Source organism: Pongo abelii, chromosome 21 (assembly GCF_028885655.2).
Source record: "Pongo abelii isolate AG06213 chromosome 21, NHGRI_mPonAbe1-v2.0_pri, whole genome shotgun sequence".
NCBI classification, from domain to species: Eukaryota; Metazoa; Chordata; class Mammalia; order Primates; family Hominidae; genus Pongo; species Pongo abelii.
In genome coordinates, this window is record NC_072006.2 from 16448061 (window position 1) to 16470933 (window position 22873).

General features: G+C 42.6%; 1 protein-coding gene across 2 annotated transcripts; it reads left to right on the forward strand.

Moving 5' to 3' along the window:
- The first annotated feature begins 447 nt into the window (after window positions 1-447).
- Window positions 448-9942, forward strand: PAX1 (paired box 1). 2 transcript variants are annotated; one of them, XM_024238980.3, is made up of 5 exons: window positions 448-733; window positions 1172-1801; window positions 3311-3453; window positions 3974-4196; window positions 9207-9942. In XM_024238980.3, the coding sequence occupies exons 1-5, from the start codon at window positions 448-450 to the stop codon at window positions 9527-9529; spliced, it is 1605 nt and encodes a 534-aa protein (XP_024094748.1). In that variant the 3' UTR covers window positions 9530-9942. The 2 variants fall into 2 exon arrangements, with proteins under 2 accessions (XP_024094748.1, XP_024094749.1); XM_024238981.2 differs by having other exon boundaries at window positions 9197-9288.
- The last annotated feature ends 12931 nt before the right edge of the window (window positions 9943-22873 follow it).

The following is a 22873-nucleotide window of genomic DNA, read 5'->3' on the forward strand; positions in this document are numbered from 1 at the left end:
TATTATTAAGGGTGGCGGAAATAAAACTAAAACCAAAACGAAAACGAGTACTAGTATTAACACACTAATCAATTTGAGATGACTTCCCCATCATTCCCAAAGCCAGAGGAGGGAGGGGGCTACAAGCGGCTCAGAGCAGTGGAAGGTCCCAGGCCCAGCTGGGGTTGGGACGAGTGTTTGTGTGTGTGTGTGTGTGTGTGTGTGTGTGTGTGTGTGTAGAGGGGTGGGTTCCGGGGGGAGGGGTGGTGGAGGAGGGCCGAGAGGGGAGGATAGAAGGAGGGGGTAGAGTTTCAGGGCGGGGAGGGGGGCGCTGGGGCGCAGTGACGGGAACCAATGAGCTGCCAACTCGCGCGTCTCCGGCGTGACTGCCGAGATTGACGTGGAGGACACGTCAAATTGATTCCCGCACGCTGCAGCCTCCCGGTCAGACGAATTTCTCCCAATCGGATGAAGTTCACCCTGGGCCTGGGGTCGCGGGCGTGGAGAGTGTCCTGGGAGGGGGCAGCAGCGGCGGCGGCAGGCCCTGGAGCGGGCGGCAGCGCGCTCCGCTGCCGCTCACAGCGCGTCTCCAGCCCGCGGCTGGGCCGCCGCGGCTCTCGGCTCTCGCGCGCCCTCCCTCTATGCCTCTCCCGCGGCGGCGGCGGCGCCCAAGCTCTCCCGGACTGCGCCGGGCCCAGCCCCGGCCACCCCGGCCACCCCGGCGCCAGGCAGCTGGCCGGCCCGCGCGCTATGGGTAAGGGGCGGGCGACAGGCAGGCCTCGGGCGGGCTGATGAGGTGGGTCGGGTCCGCGTGCCTCCCTTCCCTCTCGTCCGCTTTCCCTGGGCGACCCAGTTCTGGGTCCTGGAGAAGCTGCATTCTCCTCTGGTCCCCAGCCTTCAGGGGGCAGTTCAGCAAGTCTGGGAAGGGAGTGTTCCAAGTAGACGCGCTAAAAGTCGCGAAAGGGCACGGAGGGCTACAATGCGCGGCGCTCCACTCCGCGGCTCCTCTGCGCCCTTGCCCACTCCAAGCCGGACCCAGGCGGTTTGCCCTTGGACTCCGAGCTGTCTGGGGACCCACAGGTCACCTTTGGAAGTGCGCCTGGGTGCAGTCCCTCGCTCCGCGTGGGGACCCTTGGCTAACCCGCCCGGTGTTTTCTCCCCCTCGGCTCACTCTTGTCTGGCGCATCCGCAGAGCAGACGTATGGCGAGGTGAACCAGCTGGGCGGTGTGTTCGTCAACGGCCGCCCCCTGCCCAACGCCATCCGCTTGCGCATTGTGGAGCTGGCGCAGCTGGGCATCCGACCCTGTGACATCAGTCGGCAACTCCGCGTATCCCACGGCTGCGTGAGCAAGATCTTGGCGCGCTACAACGAGACCGGCTCCATTCTCCCCGGGGCCATCGGGGGCAGCAAGCCCCGCGTCACCACTCCCAACGTGGTCAAGCACATCCGGGACTACAAGCAAGGAGACCCTGGCATCTTTGCCTGGGAGATCCGCGACCGGCTGCTGGCCGACGGCGTCTGTGACAAGTACAATGTGCCCTCGGTGAGCTCCATCAGCCGCATCCTGCGAAACAAGATCGGCAGCCTGGCGCAGCCCGGACCGTACGAGGCAAGTAAGCAGCCGCCTTCGCAGCCTACGCTGCCCTACAACCACATCTACCAGTACCCCTACCCCAGTCCCGTGTCGCCCACGGGCGCCAAGATGGGCAGCCACCCCGGGGTCCCGGGCACGGCGGGCCACGTCAGCATCCCGCGCTCATGGCCCTCGGCACACTCGGTCAGCAACATCCTGGGCATCCGGACGTTTATGGAGCAAACAGGTCAGTTGTGGCGGCCTCCGTAGCCTTCTATTAAGGGGCAGAACCTGGGGCGGGCAGGCTTGCAGGAGAGGACTCACACTCGCTCTCCTCCCGGGACCGGTTCTGGCTCAGGGGAGGGCTCCACACAGGCCAGGGAGGCTGGGGGTCCTGGGCCTTTTGTAAGAGGCCTCGGACATCTTGAACTTTTTATGACAAATATGGAAAATATTTCCCAAATAGAAGAGCAATCGCCGACCACAAATTTGGAGGCCTGAAATTGCGCTTTTTCATTCTTGCAAAAAGTATGCAAGCCCCTGTTGCCAAATCTAAGGGGGAAAAAAACCCGCTCCATTTTGAGACCCTTTCTTTAGCTCTCAGAATCCTTCACGGTTTCCCAAGGGTTCTGTCCCCCACTCCCAGGCCCAGCGGCTCTTCTGAGTTAAAGGAAAAGGGATCTTGTGGTCGATTGAGTGGCCTACATCTCTAAGGTCCTGTGGCCTTGCAGGTCCTGGAGTTTGGGGTGATGGCTGCTGGGGCTGCAGCCACCTTCACAAAGATTTGTCATTTATCTGCAATTAAAGCTCAACAAACTATTGGTCAAGTGGGTGACGAGGAAGATGGGGAAGGCGGGAGGTTTGGAACAACTTTGATGCCTGGCTGGGAAAGAATCCGGCCAGAATCGGGTCTGGATTTCTTTGCGCTGTCCCCAGCTGCCAGGAGCTGGCCAGGGGATGGCACACTCTTAGGTGATCAGACTCAGGAGGAGGGCAAGAAGCAAAATTCACCGTAGCCTAGGAGGAAAGAGTGGTGGCTGGAAAGAAACTGTGAGTGCTCAGCTCCAGCAGCAGCAGTGCCTCTGTGGCCCTGCTCTGGCTTTGTGTCTCCTGGTGGCTCTAACCCAGCCTAAGGCTAAAGCTTCCCATGGAATGGCAGTGGGCAGCTGGTCGGGAGGTTACCCCACCAAGCCTGCATGCAGATCTGGAGGTTTCCCTTGGTTCCTGGCACACACAAGGGCCCGGGGAGCAGCTGTGTGCTTCTATCTGACCCGTGGGGACCACAATGTTGACGCTTCTTTTGGGAAACCCTGGGCGTTTCCAGAGGCAGTTCTCATAGAATCGTCTCCCTGCCCTCCAGATGCCTGTGCAGATGTTGAGAAATGAATACAATTTTCATGAGGTTGCTGTAGCTTTGAACTCGGAAGTTTCTGGGAGCCGTGTCTGGACAATGGAGCGGCTGCTTTGGCCGAGTCTGCCCAGGCTTTGACTCAGCAGCAGCCTACCGTTCGTGGGAAACGGGTTGAAGGCTAGGAGGACCGGGCAGCAGGCCTGGCTGCCTTTCCTTCGCCCCACCTGGAGTGGTGAACATCCCAGCCCCTGCCTGCCGCCCTCTGCCTCCTGGTGGAGTGTCAGGCAACTTACAAATTTTGTGGGACCCCTGGCCGTGTCTTCAGATACAAATTGGGTGGTTGGCCACACGTGTGCCCAGGGCAGATTCGGAGGCACCTTTTAATCCGTCCTCTGTCTCCTGCAGGGGCCCTGGCTGGGAGCGAAGGCACCACTTACTCTCCTAAGATGGAAGACTGGGCCGCCGTGAACCGCACGGCCTTCCCCGCCACCCCCGCAGTGAATGGGCTCGAGAAACCTGCCTTAGAGGCAGACATTAAATACACTCAGGTAACCAGGAGGCACGTGAGGCGGTGACCTTAAGTAGGGAAGCAGAAGGTTTGGGGAAGTGGGGAAAAAGAGAGAGAAAGAAAAGAAATAATTTCCAGGCAGAGAGATGGTTGTATCTGGCAGCCGGCCAACAAGCGTCCTTTCTGTCCTTTCCTCAAGCGTACTAGTTTGGGGGAGTCTGACTTTCGAGGGGTTGACTTGCCTTTGCCAAGATAGCTTAGCTAAAAAAGCTGGAACTCCAGATCACAAATCCACAGTCAAGGGCCTTCTTTCTCTAAATCCCGATATGAATACCATGACCCCTTCCAATCATTATTTGTAACAGTTTGAGTGAATTCTTAGAAATCACTTTGCCAAAGAGTCCTGACTAGGAAATTTAGAGGCCGGGCCTCGCATGGGGATAATGGATGGGGACGGGACATGGGGGAGCGATAATGGACGAGAACCCCCGTTTCAGTGATGGCGTGGGCTAGAGAAGGCAGGATTTTCTGCTGCTGACGGTCCCTCTCTATCCCCACAGTCGGCCTCCACCCTCTCTGCCGTGGGCGGCTTTCTCCCCGCCTGCGCCTACCCGGCCTCCAACCAGCACGGCGTGTACAGCGCCCCGGGCGGCGGCTACCTCGCCCCGGGCCCGCCGTGGCCGCCTGCGCAAGGCCCTCCGCTGGCGCCCCCCGGGGCCGGCGTAGCTGTGCATGGCGGGGAACTCGCGGCAGCAATGACCTTCAAGCATCCCAGCCGAGAAGGTGAGGAGCGCAGGGAGGGGGGCGGGTGGATGCTGGAAGGGTTAGGAGGGGTACTGGGGAGCAGGTGTGAGCCTGGGAAAAGGGAGAGCGGGTGGGGAAGAGGTGGGTCCTGAGCATAAACCCTTCTTCTGGGTTAACGTTAAGCCTGTAGCTTCTTGGAGCAGGTTAGTTCTGACAGGTGTCCCTATAAATGTACCCGAGGTTGAGAGAGACTGGCCCCAAGACCGTCCACTCCACTTATGAGGGGAGAGGAGAAAGGGGGTCCTTCTGGCACACAGGACGCGTGGGTTTGGATCCGGTTCTGGCACCTTCGACCAAGTTCCTGCTTCTTTCTGAGTTTCTGTTTCTCCATCCAGAGACACGTCTAGCAGGCACCCTCCAGGCTCACCTTTCTGTAGACCTGTTCCGGCACCTAAGCCCTTTAGGTGGGGTTGGACTTGCTAGTGGCACCTAACCTCCATCCCAGACCCTTCCCGTCTCTGCCCCACTGCCCATCTGTTTTTTTCCAGGTTCCTTAGAGGAAAAAAGGCCTTTTGATTCTTTTTCTTAAATACACACTGTGGGGAAGTAGAGGCCATGTGAATCAGTGTCCTTTACTCTAGGCTTAGGAGCTTCCTGTGGTTGGTGCTGGTGGTGGTGGTGGAGGGGGTGGGTTCTCTCTTTCTGTGGAAAATGTGCCTGGGAGTCTTGCCTCCTTTTCCACTTCCTCCTCCTCTTCCTCTTCCATAAGTCCACTTCCTGAAAAGTCAAGGAACAGATTTTAGGTATTTCACTGACAGTCAGTAGTGTGAGGGGCATCTTCTCACACTACCAGGAGGGTTCCAGTTTTTCCTTTAACTTGGGAAAAGCTCACCAGCCCTTGAGTCCTCATTTTCTTTGTTGTTAAAAGGAATGGCTTGATTTGCTAAGTTCAAACTTGCCGGTGCTTAGGTTCTGAGCACCAGAAATTTGCAACTTCAACCAACCTGGGAAAGGAAAGGGTCACCCCAGGGTGTCCCAGTCCCAGCAGAGAAAGGGACAAGGCACAAACCTGGGGGACAGCGTGGAGTTCCCAGATTATAAAAGGATTTTTACTAGCTGCTTTGCCTCCACCTGTCCAGGGCTGGAAGCGAGGTGGATGTAGTGGCAGGTGGCAGTGGGCAGGCAGGGGACAGGAGGGCCATCCTCCTTGGTGCTGCCCAGGCAAAAAGTGCTATTTCCAAGTAGTCTTGATAAGATAAGTGCATGCCCTGGGGAGTAGGGGTGGGAGGCAGGAAGGAAATAAAGATGCCATCCATAACAGTGAAATGAAGGGAGAAAAATGCTTTTTCTATTTCCACCTTTCCTAGAGCACAGACATCCTGGGATATTAGGATAATGTTCACTTGCCTAGTTATAGACAAATCCAAATAAGGAAAATTTATAAAAATTGGGATTTGGAGCTCTTTTAAACTTTAAGTTTAATTTAAATAGGATACTATCATTTGCTCATTTATAGAAAAATCCAAGTGAAGGAAATGTTAAAAGTTGAGAGTAAGAACTCCTTTAAGCTTTATGTTTAAGGATAGTTAAGGGGTCGCAGATGAGCACTTCACTCATCCTCAGCCTCCAATCAACCTGTTTTCTCAACAACTGAGGTTATCTGTCGAAATCGAAATCAAAATAAAATTTACCACGTTACACAAATCACTTAAATAAGCAGGTTCTTTTGAATTAAAAAAGTATAACCACAGATTTGAAATATTTCCCTGGGTTCATCTTAAGGAGAAGAAAGACTTAGAAAAAAGACCCACAGTCTTCAGAGGAATGCATTTGTTTTCAATAGAGCCACTTTGCCCTGGAGGCATTTTAAACTCTACATTAGACACAAATTATAAAGTGCAGATAATAAGCCAAAGGCAACACACACAGTTCCTAATTCTAAACTACCTCTCTTAATTTGAGGTGGAAATTGTGGGGTAGCTGATTTTAACATTAAGCCTCACTGGTGATTGATTTTCTTTAGAAGACACTTTCTTTTTCAGAGATACAGGGCCATTGAACAGTGCTGGCATTTAAGTCCCTTTTACCATTATATCGGTTTCCTATTATGTAATATCCCACCTGTTTTTAAAAACTACAGCAATAATTTGTTACTCTAGTTATTAAATTAATAATTTAATTTTGTTGTCCTCCAAGTTCTTTAAAGGTTCTAATAAAAGATAATCAGATAACTTGGGGACACCATTAGCAATGATTTCTCAAGCTGGCATGCAACTGTCTGTGTTCTAACAGGAATGTAGAAATAATCATTCATTATGTACCTATATTCATAGCCTGAGAATTACATACATACTTGGGTTATGGATTTTTACTCCTTAGTGGTAGAACAGCTGACTTCAAAGATCTATTCCCTCAACACAACTGGTCTTTGGAAAGACAGAAAAATAATAAGAATCACTGCCTTTTATTTTCTGATCAGTTCTTAAGAAATTAATATCTTCAAAGAAACCTGTCCCAGAGGAAATTTACTATCAGCAATTGTTCAATTCATAAGAATAGTGAGAATAGTATTTACTGAATTTCTTTTCAGTAAGAAAAAATTCTTCTGTGTAATGAAAAGCAATTTAATACAATAAATGCTCAGTAAAAGCAAATACCTTTGATCACCTAACACATACACACCACACACACACAGTGCAATATATATCAATATGTCCTCCAAATTAGTGCAAATGAACAGCTTAACAGTTACCCTAAGTGAAACTTAATCAAATGTCAAATTGAAAATTTAGCATTTAATTAGACATTAATTGATTAATTGTGTTATTTAATTAATACTATAATTAATTTTTTTCTTAGTTTTTTAAAAGGTAGTGAGTCTGGGTTTCCTATTACGTAGGCAAAAAGTATGATTTACATTTCCCATCCCCTGAAAGGAAACTTTAATTTTTGGGAATTGAGAAGAATAGAAAAAGTTTCGCTTAATCTTCACTTGGAGAGGCTGACATTCTAGGAATCTCCACCCACATCCAAATGTCTTTTCACAGCCAGGGCACGACCATCTCCCCTTCCCCAGCCTTAGGTGACAGACACCACCAGATGTTCCCTCAAGAGAGCTGGTATTTACAGGATGTTTTCAGAGACCCTTGAAACCTCAGGGTTTTAAGTACCTCCTCATGGGGCTCAGGAATGACTAAAGATTTGGAAATCAAATCTATAAGATATTGCATACGCACAAAGAAAATGTATTGCTTATATTTGTTAAAGATAACTTGCAGCTTCGCTCCAGTTACCTCTGCCTCAGGATTGGTTCTTGGAGGATCCTAAAAGTAAACTTTGTCAAAGAGCAGTAGGGTGCTGGCATTGTCGCACCCGGACGCTGGCAACCCCAGCCTCCGTTTGACCCAGCCCCGGGGATCCCTTCCCAGACCCGTGCCTCCCCTCAGCGGTGGTCTGAGAGTGCCCTGCAATTGCTGTTGAATATTTAAAAAATGCCTCTCTCCATTCTTAGCCCCTGAATTAAATGAATCTGACCTAGGCCCTGGCCTCCGAGGGCCCAGAAGTACCCACCCATGTTGTCCTATGGAGGGAATGGAGGGCAGGAGGGGCCCTATGAGGAAGGATGGCTTGGACAGGGCTAAAAACACAGCAGGATTCACCCCTGTAGGGTGGGATGCAGTCGTCCTGGGTGTTTATTTTTCATGAGTTCAGTTTCTTGCTTGTCTCTAAGGTAACCGTCCCTTGGCTGAGAAACCTCCACCTCCTCAGATGTTTTCTAAACAGGTCCTCACTTTGAAGTGTGTGTCCAGGGTAGAAAGAAAAGGTCTGAATACTTGTTAGCTGGGCGGCCACAACTTTGTTTAGGAAAAAGAGCTGAGAGCCAGGGAAAAGCAGAGGGGCCACTCTGTTCTGGGAAGGTCTTTAGACCTCTTTAAAACCTTAACCAAACCGTGTGTTTGTGTGTGTGTGTGTGTGTGTGTCTTGCACAGACGTGGTTGGCCCAGCTCTGCGCAGCCACAGCAAGCTGCGCCTGAGGCTGAGGCGACGGAAGTTGCAGGAGAAAAAAAAATCCAGAGTTCCCCTCACTTCAAATCGAGGCGCTCCAAGCTCCCCCTTTAAAGGAGGACTTGGGGAAAAAAGAAAATTGAAAATAGGCCCCTGTAGGTATAAACAAACTGTGGATCCTAGTGTAGGAGAAGCAGAGCGGCCCAAGGTTGGGAAAGGAAAAACAGGCTTGCGCAATCGTGGCGTCACTTTCTGTCTTCCGGTAGCAAAACTTGGGCCCCTTCCCAAACCCCTAAATAATAGAGTAAGGCGCAGAATACTGCCCGATCTGGCAATCCCACTGTCACTTAATCCGGAGGCCCACACGTCCCAGGACGTGCTGTGCCCACAGTGGTGAGCGCATCTGGATCCCCGGACCTCGTGGGTACAACGAAGTCTGCCGCTCACTTAAAGCGCAACTGCCTCCTACGTCGGAGGAATCCAGGCCGCTCCAGGGAAATCTCTGGTGGCTCATTTCCCGCACGATTTCCCCCTGCCCACAGCGAGCTCCGAGCCGCAGGTGTCAGCGGACTCGACGCATTGGCTGCTCTTCGCACTTGTGCGCGCGCCTGGGGTTTGGAAAGGGTGAGGGTCCGCGCAACGTTAGAGTCCCGCTCCCTTCTGCGGAAGTCTCCATCAGACATGAAACCTTCCCAGCCCTCTGCGCCCTTCACTTCCTTTACTGAGCAGGTGGTGAGGGGGTTGGACGGCAACGGGAATTGCACCTGGCCAGCGGTCAGTGTTTGCAAATGGCCTTGCGAGGAGTCCCGCTTGCCAAGGCTCTCCTTGCAAGTGGCTCTCCTAGCGGGAGAGGAAGGGCTGGTCGCCCACGGAAGCTTGGGGTCTCTGGAGAGGGCGAGTCTCTGCTTCCCTCTTCCAGAGCCTTCAAGGGTTGAGCGCTCACGACCTCGCTTTGCAGGCGTCCTGAGTCCCAGTGCCTCTCGCACTGCGCGGCGCTAGGCAGTGATCCGACGCCTCTGTGCTTCCTCCCGCAGTGGCTGACAGGAAGCCTCCCAGCCCCGGCAGCAAGGCCCCGGACGCCCTCAGTAGCTTACACGGACTGCCCATCCCGGCCTCGACCTCCTAGGGGCAGCTCTCCCCGGACCCGAGCCCGGAGGGAACGGCAGGCGGACCCGGGCGCACAGGTCTGCGCGGCGGCCCCGGCAATCGGCGCGGGCAGGATCGGAGGACTCGCGGCGGAGGAAGCCAGCGCCGGCCCGCGGGGTGCACGGCCAGCCAGCCCCCAGGCCCAGCCCTGCCTCTGGCCCGACCCACCACACTTCCTTTATTGGCCTGGGTTTTTAGGCTTCTCTGAACTTTGGTTTTAGACTGTCGCACCCTCCTCACAATCCTTGCTCTGACGTGGCCTCTTTCGCTCTGCCAGCCTCAAATTTCTTTTTTGTCACTCTCTTGTCCGTCTCCGTCTCGCCTCTCTCCCTCTTTCCTTTCCCCCTCTTTCTTTCTCACTCTCCCTCCCTTCCCTGTCTCTTTCCCTTCCTCCCTACCTTCCACCCCGGCTTTCTCCGACCTTCCAGGGCTCCCTCTGCCCTTCCACTCTCTTTTCCTTGCTCCGACCTCTGCTCCAGTCCCGCTCCTTCCCCCGTCTCCTCTATCTAGTTCTCTATATGCTCTCAGCCCTTTTTCCTGGTCCATCCCTGTCGTTCCCTCTCTCTCTCTCTCTGGTTCTACTGTCAAGGGCCCTAGTTCCCTTTGTTTTACTGCTTCCCCAACCCTCCCTCAGTCCCTGAGAGCCCTAGAGCCATCTCGGTGACAGTCCCTTCTCTGGCACCTGGGACTTTGTAGCCTTCACTCCTCTGAGCCCCCCAGCCCTAATGGAGGGGGGCTCAAACCTAGGAAGTGGACAGAAAAGCCACAGCCTTTGTTTTGTATATTTTTTTTGTAATAACAAACCCTAAAAAACCCTCCATGAACTGTCCTCTCCCGTCGATCCCCGCAGCATATTGTCTGGAAATCTGTTTTCTCAGAGCCCAGTGGCCGCCGGGCTTCTCTTCCCTTCTGAGATGATGTCACCCCAAAGAAGACTGGGGTAGGAGTAGGGAGCACAGGGGTTGTTGGTGTTTTCAGTGCTTAGAAAACTGGGTGTCCTGCAGGTGTCTCCTCCCACCCCTACACTTGCAACACTTGCTAGGGAATCCGACCAGTGGTAAACACATCAGCACTTTTTGGTGTTCAGGGGTCAGCACATTTGTTAATTTAAACCACAAACTGCTTCCAGGTACAAAGGTTCATTTGGCCTTCTGGTTTGCAAGGGATGAGGGTTAAAAACAAAACAAAACAAAACAAACCACCACCACAACAAAAAACCACCCAGAAAGTATCTTCTAGAGCCAGCCGCAAGAGCTGTGAGCTGCTTCCAAGTTAGGCAAGCTGGTGGTGGTACCCTGGACATAATGCAATTCTGTAGTCATAACAATATCCCTGGCGAGAGCCTAACATCGCCTGTTAAAGGTGGCTGCCTCTGAATAAAGGAAAGCGTCTGAAAGGTGTGTGGTGAGGTGAGCAAGTCTGTTTCTGAGCGCAGAGTGTTGAGTTCTTACTCCGCAGCTACCGTCTCCCCTGAGTTCCTAGGATGAACACTATCAAGGGAAATTATTTTCTTGGTTTCCTCATGAGCACCTGCATTCCAGGTTGGTCAAGAAGTGGAAGAGAAAGCGAAATGGAAATGGGGAAGGCATTTGCCAATGGGGTGGGGAACCCTTCTTCCCTCACAAGGGATGGGCGTGTTAGCCAGCCAGAAAATGCCAGGTGAGCCCTGAGAAACTGAGCTAGAGAGGCAATATGCAGAAACTACCTTAAAATGCAGTTAATTCTGAAAAGAGTAAAATGGGCAAAAGGCAATGAGCCAGAATGGAGGATTTCTTCAGAACATTTCTAGTATTCTAAAAGCTAGAGAAGACAATCCCAGGCTACCAAGTAATCTAGGGGGTTTGCACTACAAAGGGGCTTCCGGCTAATTGTTTTTTTTCCCTCCCTCTGTTTGACTTTCTAAAACTGGTGGAAGAGATTTTTGAATTGAAGTTGCTGTTTTGTGAGTGGAGCTGCCTGCTTGGTGTGTGCACTGGTCCCACCTAGGGGACCAGTGGTAAACAGTTTTTATTTCAACTCTTTGTGATAGTATCTGTTGAAGGTATCAATTATAAAACAGTACCTACCTTTTTCCTAGAGACACTCTTCTTCTCAGATTCAAAGTCTCTTGTCTTTTTTTTAAAGTTTTATTTTGTAGACAGTGTTAGTGATGGCTAGGGATTTGATTTATTTTCTTTAGACCATATAGCAAGGTATGAATTAGATGGCTTGTGCTTGGAAACTGGGTGACACTATCTCATCAGAGAGGCAGGACTGAGACTTGGACTTTGAGACTGAGGTCCTCAGTCTTCCATGGCAGCATATCCTGTAGAAGAGCTTGTCATACTGATAATAGGAAAAAAGTATGACAGGGAAGCATGTTCCCAAGTCCCCCATCCTCTCAGCCTGTCTCCTTGTGCTTAGATGAGCATTGCATGCTCAGTCGTGACATCCTGGACAGAATTTTCATGCACCCATTTGTGCTGCCTGGAGAAGGACTGGCTTTCTCAGGCCGGGAGGAAGACATCACATCCTTTTCTGAAGGAATGAGAAGAATCTATATGACAACTTCTACCTTTGAGTTGTCACCATCCCCATTTCCCTGCTATGACCCACTTCTGTGTTTGAGCTGATCAGGGTTATGGGGGAGAAGAGCTGGGAAATGCGCCCCAGGGTGGATGCAAAGCACCTGTGTTTTAAGCGCCACCTGCAAAGGGAGGCATTTTTCAAATCTGCCTCTTGCTCCCTGTATCCTGTGGCTGGAGGCGGGTCTTTGAGTTCCCTGGCTCTGGGGCGAGCATTCACAGAGGATAGGCAGCCTTCGTCCCAGAGCCAGTAGGTTCTGACATTTCATGTGGGGTGTGGAGGGACATACCCCCTCTCTCGCAGCTGAGGGTCACGCAACATCTTAGTGAACTTGGCTTAAATCTCTGCTCCACTGTATGTGTCAGGGGACTGAGATCTCTCTGAACCTGTCTGTGAAATGTAGCCTTCAATGCAGTAACGCTCACGGTGACCTGGCCTGTAGGAAGACTGGCACTGGTGTGGCTTCACCTCTCTGGAGACAATTTTGCTTATCTGTTAACAAAAGTTAGAGGAATCACTTGTAAGGTTGGTGGGAGACCCAGAATTTAAATATTTTCCAAAAGATCCCATTGGAATATTGCACTTTTGCTCTTTGTTCGTCTGGATCTGCGAAGGCACTGAGAGCTCATAATAAAATTATGCAGCACCACGTCAGGTAGAATAATTTGAGAAACAATCACTCCCTAAAAGCTGTTTGTCTTTGCCTTTTATTTTTTTAATTTAAGAATAAGGTTTTTTTTTAAGAAAAATACAGAGATGTAACCCAAAGAAAATAAAGACATAATCAGATAGCCCTCTGATTTTTTGAAAGAATAGAAATAATATATGCGTGTCACTAAAAAACTCAAGCAGTACAGAAACATTAAAATGAAAAGTGGAAGTTCTTCCTGCTCTCATTTTTGTTCTTAAAGGTGAATGCTGTTATAGTCCTTTGTGAATCTTTCCAGGAAAAACATGCATGTGGGAAGATATCTGTTTCTGTCTATGTGTTATTTAAAAGTGCACACTAATGAGTTGTGCTGTGCACACACAGACATGAGCTGAAGATCTGCTCTTTGTGTACCACCAGCTTCAGCTCCAGTGTACCCACTTTATTCTCGTGAATGGATGTCTATTACCGAGGATTTATTAAAAACAGGGTATTTGTAAAGAGGGCCAGCTTCATGCTTTAAATGAATAAAGACAGGATTTTGTTGTGTTCATTATTGGAGGAAGTACTTGCAATGGATTGTAATAACTTCCCTGCCAAAGGTAGCTGTTTTTTGGCAAGAAGTAAGGAAAACAAACCAAAGGAAAGGAGGATTGAGGGGCAAGAGGCATGAAGTTTTGCCTTTCTTGAATATGCCCCAGTTGTTCTACAGATCACCGAAGGGCATTTCACGGTGTGAGGGGAAGGCTTCCTCTCCTTTGGAGGGACTCAGGCTCTCTGGGCCAGGAAAGAGACATGGAGGCAGAGGTGTGCGGGAAAATCGTATGTGAAGAAATACTGGCTACAAATAAAGTTTAGATTTTCAATACTGGCACAAGCATTTTTTTTAAAACAATTCAATTTTTTTTAACTTAATTCAATTTACTAAAATCCCCGGGAATTAACCTCCTGACGAGTGAACCCCACTCACTGACAACTGTATTTCTGCCATTTGTGTGTTTCTGGTAAGAAGGATGGAATTTATTTAATTGAACTGTGGTTTCGGTAAAGCACACTGTAGATTTCCTGGCATCAGCTTCCCTAGCTAGGATTACATTGGCCTGGGTTTCTTTTCAAAAGAAACTGTACCTGCCCCATGTAATGCTGGATGATATGAATTTAGAATCTTGCTAGAATGTGCCTGAGGAACTCAGTTGAAAGGATGCATCCAGGCAGGGTATGTAATAAGAAACATTTGAATCCCTTCTTTTAATGGGCAAGATTTATGCACAAAGTGGTATTTGGTTTTCACCTTGACCTTGCTGTCTGAACCATAGCCGTACTCACTGAAGAAATGTCCTATGGTTGAGATATTTCTAGCCAAACCTTTGTATCTCAACCTTAAATTTTTTTTCAGTTCTTTTTTTTTTCTTTTTTTTAACAGAACAAGGAAGAATCACACTGTCTTCTTTTTCAAGACCATAAAATGAGAACCACACATTTAGCCCCAGTCCAACTTGGGAATTCTAAACACTTGGAACAATTATACTCAGTTTAGTCTAGTCCTTTCTTTGGAGTTGAAACCAGTTGAAACTCCTGCTGCACTCTAAAGAGCTCTTGTCCAGGAGATGCAGCCTGTGATTCTTGTTGGAACACACATCTGTTTCTGGCTGGCCAAATCCAAAAGTGGAATCCCAATTGCAGTTTTCATGGGTGGCAGAATTTCAACTGCATTATAATGTAACCACCTGGGTTGCCTTCACTTTCCTTTTTCTTCTTAAGGATGAAATAGGCAGATAAGTATTCATTCAGCTATTAAATTACATTTCCATCCTGTAACGTCTTATTTCCTTTTTCTCTGGTGAAATATATTGACTTGATGGATTATCTGCAGTGTCATTTCTTATATAGACCTCACAATTTTAACTTTCAGGGTTTCTTCCAGTCATTTGTGGATGTGGTTTTAGCTTTGTAAGATTTTATTTTACCCCAAACAACAAACAACAAAACAAAAATTACTAGATGGTTTTGATTTAACAACAATCTCTTGGATGAAAAGTAAGCAAGATATTTAAATGAATGGAAAGAAACTGACTTCTTAAAAAGTTGAATTGGAGCCTGAAACTTGTGAAACATAAAAAATAAAATGCTTCTCTGGCAAACAAGTTGTAATATGATGAGCTTGAACTGGGAAGCTGAAAGTATTATTCTGGCCACCAGGGGGAGCACATATTGTTCCAGGAGATAAAGACAAGCATGAAGATAAATAATACAATGTAAAAGATCTGTCGTTTTGTTAAAGTGGCAACTTTCCTGTTGTGAAGGTCTACTTACAAGAGAAGGGCTCTTCTTGTTGTTGTTGTTATTATTATTATTATTGTTAGCCAGATGCTCGCACATGTGGTAAAAAATGGACTTTCTAGGCTCATCAACACATGACTTAGCAAACAAGTTAGCTTAGACATCAATAGCACCTTGGAAATAAGTTTCACTTCCAACTTTGACTGTAATATATACATATATTGAAGTATTTGAGTTTAAAATAAACACATGTGAATTTTAAAAGCAACTAGCCAGGCACAGTGGCTCACACCTGTAATCCCAGTACTTTGGGAGGTTGAGGAGGAAGGATTGCTTGAGCCCAGGAATTTGAGACCATCCTGGGCCACCTAGCGAGACCCCATCGCTACCAAAAAAAAAAAAAAAAAAAAAAAAAATTAGCTGGATGTGGTGTGCATGCCCATAGTTCCAGCTACTTGGGAGGTTGAGGCAAAAGGATTCCTTGAGTCCAGGAGAGGGAGGCTGTAGTGAGCTGTGATTGCACCACTGCACTCCAGCCTGGGTGACAGAGTATGACTCTGTCTCAAAAACAAAAAACAAAAAACAAAAACCAACCTAATCTAAACTGATATTTTTGGGAAATAAAATCAGTTTCATTTATATTTGTGAAATTTTAATTTTTTTGGTTCATTTGCGTTTGTCTCTCATTTTAAGCAACTTATCTATATTTAGTGATCTTTTTGAAAGTTTTAATCATTTAAAGTCACAATACAATATTTCTCTGTAAGGACCAACATATTACAGAGGCAACAAACAGCAAGGAAAATGATTATCTTCCCACTCCATTTATTTTAGGATAAAATCCAGAAAGATCACCATGGGTGAGGCAATGATAATTTATTTCTTAGATTTAAAAAAAGGAGCCTCTCTTACCATATGTAATGTGGTCTTTTGCACATATTTAACTCAGAATACCAGCTGTGGAACATCTTTATGCAGGAAGCAGTTTAGGAAAAGATAGGGGATGTGTAGCTGAAAGTTGGCAGAGCTATCTGGTTCAAAGTCTCAGTTTTACCACTTACCAGTTGTGTTGCTTTGGGTAAATTTAGGCAAAACCTTTCAGCCTTAGTTTCCTCATCCGTTTAGTGGAAATTATACCTCTCTCCCTGGGCTGCTGTGAGAATTAAATGTAATAGTATACATAAAGAGTAGAGACTTGCTTTGGGTCACAGTCAGCTTTTATTAGTGTTGTTATTACTGTTGCTGTTTTCTTCTTTTTCTTTGTACATCAACATTTTATGGTGAATTAAATCATGTTTTAACCTTGTAGACCACATTGGCTATCACATATATATACATATAAAATATATATGTAATATATATATAATATGTTATATATAAAATATATATGTAATATATATAATATGTTATATATAAAATATATATGTAATATATATAATATATTATATATAAAATATATATGTAATATATAATATATTACATATAAAATATATATGTTACATATAAAATCTATGTAATATAGATAATATATTACATATAAAATCTATGTAATATAGATAATATATTACATATAAAATCTATGTAATATAGATAATATATTACATATAAAATCTATATATTACATATAAAATATATGTAATATAGATAATATATTACATAAAAATATGTAATATAGATAATATATTACATATGAAATATATATGTAATAGATAATATATTACATATAAAATATATGTAACAGAGATAATAGGTTACATATGAAATATATGTAACAGAGATAACAGGTTACATATGAAATATATGTAACAGAGATAACAGGTTACATATGAAATATATGTAACAGAGACAACAGGTTACATATGAAATATATGTAACAGAGACAACAGGTTACATATGAAATATATGTAACAGAGACAACAGGTTACATATGAAATATATGTAACAGAGACAACAGGTTACATATGAAATATATGCAACAGAGACAACAGGTTACATATGAAATATATGCAACAGAGACAACAGGTTACATATGAAATATATGCAACAGAGACAACAGGTTACATATGAAATATATGCAACAGAGACAACAGGTTACATATGAAATATATGCAACAGAGACAACAGGTTACATATGAAATATATGCAACAGAGACAACAGGTTACATATGAAATATATGCAACAGAGACAACAGGTTACATATGAAATATATGCAACAGAGACAACAGGTTACATATGAAATATATGCAACAGAGACAACAGGTTACATATGAAATATATGCAACAGAGACAACAGGTTACATATGAAATATATGCAACAGAGACAACAGGTTACATATGAAATATATGCAACAGAGACAACAGGTTACATATGAAATATATGCAACAGAGACAACAGGTTACATATGAAATATATGCAACAGAGACAACAGGTTACATATGAAATATATGCAACAGAGACAACAGGTTACATATGAAATATATGTAACATAGACAACAGGTTACATATGAAATATATGTAACATAGACAATAGGTTACATATGAAATATATGTAATATAGACAATAGGTTACATATGAAATATATGTAATATAGACAATAGGTTACATATAAAATATATATGTTATAGATAATAGGTTACATATAAAATATATGTAACAGAGACAATAGGTTACATATAAAATATATGTAACAGAGACAATAGGTTACATATAAAATATATGTAACAGAGACAATAGGTTACATATAAAATATATGTAACAGAGACAATAGGTTACATATAAAATATATGTAACAGAGACAATAGGTTACATATAAAATATATGTAACAGAGACAATAGGTTACATATAAAATATATGTAACAGAGACAATAGGTTACATATAAAATATATGTAACAGAGACAATAGGTTACATATAAAATATATATGTAATAGACAATAGGTTACATATAAAATATATATGTAATAGACAATAGGTTACATATAAAATATATATGTAATAGATAATAGGTTACATATAAAATATATATGTAATATCGATAATAGGTTACATATAAAATATATATGTAATATAGATAATAGGTTACATATAAAATATGTATGTAATATAGATAATAGGTTACATATAAAATATATATGTAATATAGATAATAGGTTACATATAAAACATATATGTAATATAGATAATAGGTTACATATAAAACATATATGTGATATAGATAATAGGTTACATATAAAGTATATATGTGATATAGATAATAGGTTACATATAAAGTATATATGTAATATATATGTAATATATATAATAGGTTACATATAAAGTGTATATGTAATATATATAATAGGTTACATATAAAGTGTATATGTAATATATATAATGGGTTACATGTAAAATGTACATGTAATATATATAATGGGTTACATGTAAAATGTACATGTAATATATATAATGGGTTACATGTAAAATGTACATGTAATATATATAATGGGTTACATGTAAAATGTACATGTAATATATATAATGGGTTACATGTAAAATGTACATGTAATATATATAATGGGTTACATGTAAAATGTACATGTAATATATATAATGGGTTACATGTAAAATATACATGTAATATATATAATAGGTTACATGTAAAATATACATGTAATATATATAATAGGTTACATATACAATATATATGTAATATATAATAGGTTACATATAAAATATATGTAATATATAATAGGTTACATATAAAATATATGTAATATATAATAGGTTACATATAAAATATATGTAATATATAATAGGTTAGACATAAAATATATATGTGATATATATAATATATCACATATAAAAAATATATGTGATATATATAATATATCACATATAAAATATATATGTGATATATAATATATCACATATAAAATATATATGTGATATATAATATATCACATATAAAATATATATGTGAAATATATAATATATCACATATAAAATATATATGTGATATATTTAATATATCACATATAAAATATATATGTGATATATTTAATATATCACATATAAAATATATATGTGATATATAGTATATCACATATAAAATATATATGTGATATATTGAATATATCACATATAAAATATAGATGTGATGTATTGAATATATCACATATAAAATATAGATGTGATATATAATATATGTAATATATAATATATAATATATGTAATATATAATATATAATATATGTAATATATAATATATAATATATGTAATATATAACATATAATATATGTAATATATAATATATGTAATATATAACATATAATATATTTAATATATACTATGTAATATATAATATATGTTCTATATTATATATGTAATATATAATATATGTTATACATGTAAGATATATTATATATGTTATACATGTGATATATATAATATATGTTATACATGTAATATATATAATATATGTTATACATGTAATATATAATATATATGTTATACAGATAATATATATTATATATGTTATACATGTAATATATAATATATGTTATATATGTAATATATAATATATGTAATATATGTTATATATGTAATATATAATATATGTAATGTATATATAATATACATTATATATGTAATATATAATATACATTATATATGTAATATATAATATACATTATATATGTAATATATAATATACATTATATATGTAATATATAATATACATTATATATGTAATATATAATATACATTATATATGTAATATATAATATATGTAATATATAATATATGTTATATATATAATATATGTATAGAAAAAACTATTTTTTAAAATTGTTTCTTGAGACAGGATCTCACTCTGTCACCCAGGCTGGAGTATAATGGTTTGATCATAGTTCACTGCAGCCTTGAACTCCTAGACTCAGGTGATCCTCCCACCTCAACCTCCTGAGTAGCTACAACTATAGCCGTGCACCACCACACCTGGCTAATTTTTTTATTTTTAATTTTTTGTAGAGATGCAGTCTTGCTGTGTTGCCCAGGATGTTTTTGAACTCCTAGGCTCAAGCCATCCACCCACCTTGACCTCAGCCTCCCGAAGTGTTGGGATTACAGGCATGAGCCACCACACCTGGCCTTGGCTATATATTAGATTCGTTAATGATCCAGAGCCCATCAAGACTGCTAACGCAAGTCTCTGAATTTACTGGAGCACTCAACAGCATCAGAGGGAAGAGCCACCGTCACCTACTAATCATATCTGATGGCCCTGGGACATTCACCAAGACCTTAAGACTACTTGATGATTTCATGGCTAGAGCTGTGAGGATTAACAGCCAGCAAGTCACTGCCATTACTGCAGTGAAGCAGAGTTTGTGTAGCAAGTCCACTTAGATCAATTTAATGTGATCATGCTTTGTGTCATGTCTACAGATCCAGAACTGGTGTGCAGAGACCTCGTCCTACTTGGAAAACACATTCACCTCAAGGGGGCTGAAAAGCCTGTTGCATCTGCTGCTGACTTTAGTGCAATGATTACGGGCAGCCATGTTGGGCTTCAGTTTGTGTCTCTTTGATGATTAAATGACTTTCGTTAAGGCAAAGCTACATATTCTAGCTGCTACTGGAGACACCACAAGATAGCACAAAAGCCTTTAACTCATCATCTTCAGGAAGAGTTACATTTCAAATCTTGGCTCTTTGAAAGATCCTATCAGATTTTTACAGCCATTGAGAGAGGAAACGTCCTGTCCTTCTCAGGTGTGATTTGAAATTCAAAATGTAGGTAAGAGCTTCATATATTGCTGAACTTTAACTAGAGGAAATCCACAAATTCTCAAAGCCTTCCAAGGCACACACACCAAATTAGTGACAAAAGACAACTTAAAAGGTAGCAGTAGAATTTACTGTTACAGTAACATTCACAAACATTCATCAGGCCTTCTTACTTAACAGTGCGTCTTAGTTTTAGAGTGTCCACAAGTTTGTTCCAGATGTCTACAGCCCTATTAGTCATCTGTGAAGGGTGCATGCTAATTGAATATGGCAGCTGAGTTCTGATTCCAAATTTTTGGAGTTTGTTCTCATAAACCGGATGCTTGCAAAAGTAAACAAAGACATTAAAAGATTTATGAAGAGACTCTGTCACATATTTTGAAGTGCAAAGTGTAAATGAATTTTTACAGGCATATGGATTTCATTTCTCTGATAATATGCATGAATTTAAAAATTAAAAGAAAATGTGCTGGCTACAATATGTTTTACGTTCTTGTTGAAACTTTGAAAATAATCAAAGGTGCCTAACATATTCAAAACCGTGCAGACTCCTCTATCCTATGATGTCATTTGAACCATCAGATAGTGATTAATATTACCCCAAAAGGATGCTTTTCTGAAAGAAGCTCCATAGAGGCACTTGCAATTTGAATTTCTATTTTTAAGCACATTCCACAGCTTATGGCCAGTCTCATTTCTTCCTATATAAACTTCCAGGTTGCTATGCTCAGCACACTATCACTCTCTTAAATTTGGATAACACCATAGTCAAGTCTAACAGTTGAGGCTTCATGATAATATTTACATTGAGGCATAAGAGGACTGAGAGAGGAAAAAAGTGCAGGGAAAGCATGTTCAGCTCCTTGTGGTCACATGGAATGGATTCTGTCAAGAATGTAAAATAACATTTGTATCTGAGTGGTGCTTGGAATCAATTAAAGATCTACCAGTTCAGTCAAGATTGCAGCCAACATTTTATTTTTAATTGTCTTGATAACATAGCCTTAGAGAATTATTCAGGTTACACTAGGCTCAGCATCAGAAGGAATTTTGGCTGCAAGAATTTCATTTTGTTTAGTTAAACAAAAACAAATTAACACAGATTTTTTTTTTCTTGCAAGTTCCACTTTTAGCTGTGATGTTATCAATCGGTAATGGTGGTAAGTATTGGTCTGGTAAAAGGTTTATTTTGAGAGTTTAATACAAATGAAAGTAATAAATGGTCTAGTTCACTTCCATCTGTTTTTATCCATGTAGAGCTTTTAAACTTGTGATTCCCTTGAATAAAAATAAATTTCTCATACCCTCACATGTGTAAAGTATTCAAAAGAAGTATTATGGCTTACAAAAGAGAGAATAGTAGGAAAAAAAGTTAAAGGCTTGAAAGAGCCATATTTTTGATGAAACTCTCTTTTATAGGTATCAATGTGGTGTCCCTTATTTTCCCCAAACTTTTCTGGAAAGAAAGACGTGACATTGATGGCATCCAGTGTGAAGGCCACAGTTTTAAAAGTCAAGAGTACAGGAAAGCCAGCTGCACAAATGGAGGCTGTCATCTTCTGATATTAAACTTGCTTTTATGAAGTATGTAGGCTTTCTCTACCTCCAATGATAAAGGCTAATATTTATTACACTCTTACTAGGTACCATGTATATTTCAAAATATGAACACTTTCTAATTCAGTCCTTGCAGACTTCAGGGGAAGTACTATTTCTATCCCTGCATCCCAGATGAAGAAACTGAGGTAACATAACCTGACTGAAGTTACCCACCTAATAATGGCAGGGCCAGAACTTGAATTTATACAGTTTGGCCTCAGAGCCCTGCTTAATCCCTGCAAAACCAGGAGATACCTGTAAGTCCTTCAGTGGCTCTTCTCTCCCTGCCCACAAGTGAAGAGTCTACCCTTGAGATCTTACTTGTTTCTGATGTCTGTATAATGTCACAATTGGAGAGTCCCTACATTTGCAATAGCCTCCAATGCAATGCAGAGTTATTTGTACATGATATTTGCAACATTACTGTATATATATCAGCCATCTATTGCTGTGTAACAAACCATACCAACATGTGGTATCTTAAAGCAGCAACAATTTATTATTTATCATGATTCTGTGTGTTGGCTGAGTGGTTCCTTAGCAGGTTTCCTCTGGGCTCACTCATGCAGCTTCCTTCAGCTGGAGGTTGGCTGGGCTGGAAGGCCCAAAGTGACCTCACTTACGTGGCTGGCCGTGGCTGCTGACTGTTGACTGGGGCTCTCAGCTCTGCTCTGCATGGCTTCTTTTCATCCAGGAAGCTAG

Bases quoted from the DNA above. Each gene is read 5' to 3' on its own strand.
- PAX1 (XM_024238980.3), top strand. From the start codon at position 448: ATGAAGTTCACCCTGGGCCTGGGGTCGCGGGCGTGGAGAGTGTCCTGG. The intron at 3,454-3,973 runs GTAACCAGGAGG...CTATCCCCACAG, and splicing joins CAGACATTAAATACACTCAG to TCGGCCTCCACCCTCTCTGC. The intron at 4,197-9,206 runs GTGAGGAGCGCA...AGTGGCTGACAG, and splicing joins CAAGCATCCCAGCCGAGAAG to GAAGCCTCCCAGCCCCGGCA.